Here is an 8,626-nt window from a genome sequence, read left to right on the forward strand (position 1 = left end):
TAACCTTTAACTAACAAAAATATGGAAATGATCAAATTTCTTTAAAAACAATGAAGATATATACATTCTTATATATATATATATATATACATTATTTGTATGATCTATTTATGTAAAATTTCTTAAGAAACTTTACAGGTAGTGAATGAAATTAACTACGGTCCTTTACTGATCTTTTCATTTTAACTACTGTGCTTAAAGACCAATAAACCTAAAAAAATACATGAATATGGATGCAGATAAAGCATTTTTAGATGCTTTCATCGAATGCTAATAAAAGTAATCGCTGTTTGTGGGATGTCCAAAGCTGTGAATATAAAGATCGCAAAAAAAACGCGGTATATATAAAATATACAAAATTATAATCAATTATAAGCTAAGCATAACCTATACGTTAACTATCAATTTTTTCAATTTTAAAATTTTATTTTAAACACACAAATTTTCACACCACTACCCGCAAAAGCACTCTTCAAAAATTTTGCCTACTCTTGTGTGTCATACCTGTTCAAATTCGGTCGCTAGAAGAAATTTGAGCAAGAGAGAGCGCAACTCGTATGACACACCAGTATGATAGTCTGCACCCCACTTAAAGTAAATCTCAGATGAAAAAGTTACCCCACATTTGCTGCAAAAAAACATTTTCTTATCACGCTCTCCTACCACCTAAAATTCTGTCTTAATTGTACTGCATGGAACCCTAATATTGCATTGGTAAAACACAAGCTATGTATATTTGAACAAATTGTAATAAACATACCAAGTTTAGCAAGAAATATTTTAAAGTCAACCCAATTTTATATGTCGGTTCTTATAGTTCCATTTAATTCTTTTGAACTCCAAGAGCGCAAATACTACATATGTATGTTTATATTCCATTATATAATAGAAATTTACTATTTCAAATTGGTCGAATAAAATAAAGCAAGAAAAATATTGTTCTTTATGTAGGTATGTATATTTTTTTTAATCTTTTATTATTAAATTTATATTATACACAAATTAATTTTTATATAATTTACATAATCACTCATTTAAACAACATCCATATCAAACATTTCCTTTTCAGTCTTGATTTCAAATTCCAATAATTCAGTTGGTTCATAACTGGACTCAGAATTTTGGGCAGTATCACTAGTGATCATAGTTTTATTCGATTTATCATGATCACTCTCAATCAAATTAACGAAGTGTTCAGAACTGTCCATTTTGTTATTTTTATCCTTTTCCCGTTTAGTGGATTTGATATTGAAATATTTTATATATATTTTACCACGTTTTGAAGTACGATAATGCCTCAGCTTTTCAGTCGAGAACAGTTTTAGAATTTGTTGTTCTAAATCATAAGTGGTAGGTAATGATAAATGTTGATTGGTTCTTTTAAAATATTCCACAATTAACTGTATAAGTGTTGTACGATGTGCATCTGTTAATATTCTATTTTCATCATAATATTTAAGTATACCTAAACCTCTAGGTCCCGAGGATTTTAATATATTCAATAGCAATGTTGTTTCTGAATTGTCAATAGCCGTATGGCTGTACGTAGATGAAAAAGATTCTATTGAGACGGCTTGTGAAATTTGTGGAACATCTTTTTGTACACGTATTTCATTTATTTGGGGTATTACCTTAATTGCGGGTGGTAATGTTAGTAATGACGGGGGTGGCGTTTTTATGGATAATACATTCATTTCTACTGCGTCAGTGTTCACACCAATACTGACACATTTATTATTATATGTTTGATTATTCTCATTGTTTGGTTGCATATCATTAAAAGTAGATCCAAATATTGGAACATTTATATTATTCGAACCCATATTCGCGACAGGTTTGTTTATACCACGTCGCCATTTTTCAAAATTATGTTCAAATCGTATCCGAATACCTAGCCGATAATTTCGTAAAAGTTCAATGACGTGTTCAATCTTCATCATTTCCAGTTCTTCAATATCAATACCTTCATCTGAAATGAATATATAGTTATATTGTTTAATACATTAACCTTGAAATGATTAAGGTAAAATATCGATGATTGTATAGAGAAGTATATATAAAGAAAAATATATAATTTGTATTCACGATTTTGAAAAATGAATTCGGTTACCGAGTAACATGATATTACTGTAAAGTGCCAACAATAAATGAATACGAAATATATTTTATTATTGCAACTTTATATTATTACTTGGTTACCGAACTCGTGATACCGAACTCCTGAATACCACTATAATTATATTAATTGTTATTTTTATGTTGACTATTGTTGTTATCATAACAATATATATATCGAAATTTCGTTTTTTCAATTGTCTTCTTATCCAATAGAGTTCTAATCTTTAAGCAATATATTAAAAACTAATTAACTAAAATTTACCTATTAATAAATATGTAGTTTTATAAAATACAAACATTACTAAAACATTAAGACTTACTTTCAACATGTTCAACAATTACATGACACTTCCACGATGATAACAGCCTTCTAAGTGGAGAACCATTCGAGATAATTCCATTCATTGTGTTGGATGCTAAAACCAATCCAAATCAATATATTCGTTACACAATTCATTTCAAAATATGATATTTCAAAATTTTAAATACTTATCATAAATGTGTGGAACACTGAGATAAATGACAGTACAGTATTAGAGAAAGAAATGTTCATATAACTTTAACACAAAATACTTCAAACTTCAAATAAAAATTTTTTTTTGTAATAGCTGGAAAACATCGACAGCCACAGTGTGAGACTTAAACCCACTAAAACCGTCTCGAATAAACAATTAAGGAACATTTTCAGATCAGCAATAGCTCAAAAATATCGATATTTAGGAACACCATTAATTTAATATCAATTTAACTATAAGTTGTATTTATAAAAAAGATTTAACTAAATTAATAAGTTATATCTATAATATATTATTCATAACCTGTGCAGTCGTAAATATATTATTATATCATAGAACGGGCTTCATGCGGCCCGCCACACGTTTCTAATCTATCACAATCACGCAAATTTTCTTTTAATGTACTTCGGTATTTTGATGGTATACCAAATAAATGAACTTAATTTAAAAAATTTAATATTATTCGTATAATCGTATTTTTATTTTTCTCCAAAGCAACTATGTATTTGTTTCTGCGACCCTCCAATACGTACACTGATTTGTATTGGCCCGCAATCACATCTGGTCTAGACATCCCTGTCATAGAACATAATTTTTATAGTAGGATTATATTACGATAAATATCTAAATCCAAATATATTTTTAACATTTTTGGAAACAAAAAACTTTAATTTTTTACCTCTTTAACCTCTTTAATCCTAACCTAACCTAGGTATTTTTATGCATAAGTAAGGTGAATAAGATATGATTCGTCTGAGCTTGAGTCCGCTCGTGTTGTTGACTGAACGAATAAATGCTGGAGAGTGCATTTTTTGATGTATAAATAAATAAAAAAATATTTCAAATTTTTTCGTTTATTTTTTTTAGATATAGAAGTAATAATTGTACATTTACCTAAGTAAGATTTTCACTATTAAAATCACTAACAAAATTTATTATGTCAATCAGAATTTGCATACAATCTTCATCAATACACCTTCAGTCTTACTCTTTATACTATCAAACGTAATAGATTAGTCACAGTGGCAGATATTGATGCTCTCAAAGTTATACATCTTGTATAGCATCCAATTCTTCGTTCTTCTTTTTCTTAAACTTTGATATCCATACGTTTACTACGATTCATATGACAGAATTTGGTATAAATTTTACCTCGTTTAATAGTGCGATAATTTTTAAGTTTTTCAGTTGGAAATATCTTAAGAATCTGTTTTTCCAGATTATAACTCAATTTCAGCGATATATGCAAATCTAATTTAATAAAATATTTCACAATCAAGTTTACTAGTATTTTGCGTAGCTTCCATGTTAGGGTTTTAAATTCATCATAATATTTCAGGATTTCCAAACCCTTATCACCATTTGACTTGAGAATAGCTAAAACCGAAAATAAATTCGGATCAGTAGAATTACGTACTTTTCCTCCAACGGTCGGTATAGATTGCCTTCTTTTAAATTCTTGCCGCGATATTACTTCTGGCATTTCTTCAAGTAAACTTTTAAATGATGAATCAGTAGTTAGCATCGTAGCATCATTTGTTAATTTTATAACTGGTGAAACAGCCTTATTCTTTTCTGGATTTGACAACACATCAACCTTTTCTAATTCATAATTATTGCGTTGATAATAATTGGGGTTTAATTGCTTACTAATAAATCTCGTTTCTATTGAATGAAAATTGATATATTTTAGAAATAAAGCATTGTAAGGCTTATTTATCTGGTTACGCCATTTTATATAGTTTTGTTGAAAGCGTATTCGAATATCTGAATCGTAAATGCATAAAATTTCTGCAACATGTTGAGGTGTCATTATCTCCATTTCTTCAACATCAATTCCTTCATCTGGAATAATGGATATGTCTTACGTACAGTTACGATATGTATGTATATATAAGTATCGGTATTTAGGAAGAAGCTTTGCAAAACTTAACTATTGATTTTTTTTTTATCAATTTTACTTATCTTTGCTTACTTTTAACCAGTCCCTAATCACCGATATGCATAACGACTTAAGACATAAAGACTTACTCTCAAAGTGTTCTGCAAGCACTGAGCAATTCCAAGATGATAGCAGTCTTCTTAGAGGAGAATCATTTGAAATCCAATTCATTTTTCTTTTTATTTGTTGCCTAAAGTATTTTGAAAATAATACTGATTAAAACCCTTATATTACAATAACGAAACTAAATCTCTTTATAATAAAAAACTATATCGAACTTTTTGAGACATAAAGATGATTTTGTGTAAACTATATTACAGTACAACAATAGTAGATAAACCTTTTTTACTTGTTCATCTCAAGCTATAAGCTTGATGTGTATATGAATATATGTCTATAAATAATTCTCTTTGAAAGTCATTTGCTAACGTAACCGATTTAATGTTGTTTGAGCGAACGGGCTGGACCAATGAAGTCAGTTTCGAACATAACTGACTTAAAGATAGTTATAAAAGTGTTCACAAAACAACTTGTATGGTTCTAGCAAACACGTATTCAGCGTGGTGGCTTGAATACTACGCTTCTCCCCCGTATTTTTCTGTTTTGCGTCGTCATTAACCTAAAGCCAAATATTAAATTTTATATCGATCCCATTATCATCACTTTTTAGATATTGTTGCTCCAAAGAGATTAAAGAGAATTCAATATTCTCTCTATAATTGTTCTGTATATACAATCGTATATCTTACTTTAAACACTTCAATTTAAATGATATGTGAAATACATCTATCCTGGCTAATAATTCATATATTAGAATCCATAGCAGATAAAAGGGGAAAGCTGAGTTATCTAAATTGGGCAGTTAATATACAATTTTTGTTTTTTGGTAATACAAATTTTACTAGCAAGATAATGACATCAGAAAGGTTATAAAATACATTACATATTTATTTCGCTATGTTTGATAAAGTAATATATTTGGTTATTCTTTCAAATAAACAAATTTTGTTATCTGAAGCTATATACATATCTTCATTATTCTTTGCAGAGTGTATACTTTACTGATTACCAGACAGCTATAATCTAATTTAGCCGGGAGACACTTGTTAATCGGTCTTTACAATTTTAACTCTTCATCATAGAAACTTTTATATATTTGCAGAATTCAATTAATAGTAGTTTTCGAATAATTTGTTCTTCAGAAAAAGTGGTCTTTAAAATATGAATTTATGCCAAATATCAGCTCTTCAATTAACAAAAATTTTGTTGTTGATAATCAATGACATACGCTTCTCATTCCAAAAAGGATGTCCATGGTTTTATTAACTGACATTACAGTATTCGTTCTCTTTGAAGTCCATTCATCTTCTTATTCCATTACTATAGTTATTCTTCAATTTCCAAAGTGGAGTGATAAATTTACGCTTTTTTTTAAAGAGAGGGTAGCCATACCTTATTGACTAGAATCACAGTCTTCGTTCTATTTTGATTATTTTTTAATTTTCAAAGCGCAGAAGCAACTCTATTTTCCATCAAAGTAAATTGTAGGATGCTTTCACATGTCGTATATTTTTATTAGATTATCATTAAATATCATTTAATATAATTTTTTGATACTTTCGCCAGTAGGATCAGTTTTCGACTATCCAGAATAATGTTCTAAGTTGATACGACTAAGCTGAAGTGAGCATTCCAACACTGTTTGGAGTGTAAGTGGTAGTAAGTGAAATTCACTTGCGACACTCGCCTTGAGGTGTATATCTGGTACCACGGGTATCAGTGCCAGCAACTTCGGTTGTCTTAACCAATCAAGGTTGGCAGTGTCGTGGTGGCTGTAGTTAAACTCATACATTCGGCGTAAAGTTGCGTACTCACACCGGGTGCTGCGACCTAAAGATCAGCAGTAAAACTTATCCCAAACATATAACTTTTATTGGAACCGATGGAAATTCCTTTGAATTTTCAATGGGGCATTTATCTGCACATTATCTGGATACGTGTATTTTTGAAACATCGTGGTCTTGAGCTTTCAAGGCATGGAATCATGTTAAACAACTCTGATTTCTGCCTCTCTACATTTTCTTATACACTTAAGGTCAACCAATGCCTTTTTTTAGTGGTGAGAGGACTGCATTTGTGTATAAAATCAAAAAAAAAATGTCCACGAAGAATCAACTTTATTTTGTGAGCTTATATTAACCTACTTTATTTATCAAATATAAAGTAGTAAATATACAGAATCAATGAAGTATTATATTTTCAAATATCGAAAATGCAACCATTACTCGTAATCTCTTTCTTTTCACGTTTACTGAGTGTGGTCCATTTTATTAAGAAAATCCACTAAACAACAATGTATCACATACTAAATAAAATAGTCTGAAACCGGTTTTATCGTAAAGTCTATAGTTACTGATCTTTTTTTTGCTAAAATCCACTATATCATAACCATTGAAATAACAAATTTAATTAGTTAAATTTGATAAAAAACAAATTCTAAATTTTTTTTGAATTGGTAATATCGCTTTGTATATATTTCTGTTTTATAGTACATTTCATTCATAATGTTTTATATTAAAAATATATGTATGCATATACCAACTAATCACCTAATAATACACAAATGAGTATGAACCAAAATCTTTAATAAACATGTGAGTATACAAATTTTACTCACCTCTGATAACTTAATACTCTTTTTCTTAACAAAAAAAATAAAATCAAAATAAATCGAAACAATCTTAACTGTTTGAACACAAACGATATACTAAATTAATCTATAATGAATTCCAGTATAGATAGGTACATATATTCATTGCTTGCAATAAGTTTTATACTCACAAAAATTCTTGTTTTCAACATTTACTCTCCATACCTTTTTGTACTGTTTTCATTTTTACAGCAATTGTGAGAGTCAAGAAATCTTCGTTAAGTTTTATCATGTAATGCATTGTATGTATGATTCTTTGCAATGCCTTGCTCACGTACAGTCGCTTCTATTTCATACACAGCATTTGCTACAATTCGGCTTGCTACGGTCTTTTGGTGAGTAAAGTCGGCATTGTGCTGTGAGAATAGAAAAAATACGAAAATAAATAGAAGCAAAATGAATAAAGCATGAGAATATAAATGTTGTGCTAACACAAAAACGTTCGCAATTTATAAAAATGCTCATATTGAGATGAACACAAAATAAAATTATAATTCATTAAATGGTAGGTAGGTACGTAGGTAGGTAATGTTAGAAATATTGCAACGGTTCGTTGTTGTATTTTTGCTTTTGTTAACGTATACCCACATACATACATACATACATACATAGATGTTTTCTTAATATTCATGTTTTCATGAGCTCTGAGTATTTTGTATTGCATTTAATAGTTGTTGCTTGTTGTACTTAATGTAGTTTATTTTTTTATTTATGATTTATTTTATTTATGGTTACCTTAATATTAAAATGTTAATTATTTTTCAATGTAACTTTGGTCATAACAGGACAAAAGCCTAAGTTCGGTATATTTGTGCATACAAGTCTTTGCTGAGTTAAAAAAATATTTCTATAGTTCTGTTTTCAATCAAAAACATAAAAATATTTCTATGTTTTTGTTTTAAATAAAGATAACACCACTGCTGTGTAAAAACTACTACTGATTGCATACAGATGCATACAGGTTACCTGTATCAATAAATACACCATTGATTTATATAACGATAATAAACACAACTGTGTGATTTTTTGAAGTTTTTCTATTAAATAAATAAGTGTTTCTTAAGTGATTTGAAAAACTTTAAATGTCTTTTAAGAGCCATATTATATAGATAGTCCCTTTTGATCATTACTAAAAGACATGCTATACAGATAATCATAATTGTCAATTTCCTATTTTTACTACTATTTTGGTACGATTTTTTTTTGTGTCCCAAATTTAAAAAGTCAAATACACATATTTTCTCCTAATAGGTGCGAATTTTTATAGGTACTTATTTATTAATGAGCGACACTATTTTGATCAACGTAAAGAGCCGCTTAAAGCCTCATCTCTATAACTAA

The 8,626-nt window shown here is 28.8% G+C and overlaps 1 protein-coding gene across 2 annotated transcripts; it reads right to left on the bottom strand.

The window, feature by feature from the left end:
- Nucleotides 1-985: 985 nt before the first annotated feature.
- On the bottom strand, nucleotides 986-7,330 carry LOC119684216. Of its 2 annotated transcripts, none has more exons than XM_038098209.1 (3): nucleotides 7,253-7,330; nucleotides 2,439-2,534; nucleotides 986-1,969 (listed from the first exon to the last, which is right to left on the bottom strand). In XM_038098209.1, the coding sequence occupies exons 2-3, from the start codon at nucleotides 2,521-2,523 to the stop codon at nucleotides 1,035-1,037; spliced, it is 1,020 nt and encodes a 339-aa protein (XP_037954137.1). In that variant the 5' UTR covers nucleotides 2,524-2,534; nucleotides 7,253-7,330; the 3' UTR covers nucleotides 986-1,034. The 2 variants fall into 2 exon arrangements, with proteins under 2 accessions (XP_037954137.1, XP_037954138.1); XM_038098210.1 differs by lacking the exons at nucleotides 986-1,969; nucleotides 2,439-2,534 and adding exons at nucleotides 3,179-4,478; nucleotides 4,665-4,765 and having other exon boundaries at nucleotides 7,253-7,324.
- Between the last annotated feature and the right edge of the window lie 1,296 nt (nucleotides 7,331-8,626).

Source organism: Teleopsis dalmanni, chromosome 2 (genome assembly GCF_002237135.1).
Source record: "Teleopsis dalmanni isolate 2A chromosome 2, ASM223713v2, whole genome shotgun sequence".
In the NCBI taxonomy this organism is placed as follows: Eukaryota; Metazoa; Arthropoda; class Insecta; order Diptera; family Diopsidae; genus Teleopsis; species Teleopsis dalmanni.

Bases quoted from the DNA above. Each gene is read 5' to 3' on its own strand.
- LOC119684216 (XM_038098209.1), bottom strand. From the start codon at position 2,523: ATGAATGGAATTATCTCGAATGGTTCTCCACTTAGAAGGCTGTTATCA. The intron at 1,970-2,438 runs GTAAGTCTTAAT...TATTCATTTCAG, and splicing joins AATTGTTGAACATGTTGAAA to ATGAAGGTATTGATATTGAA.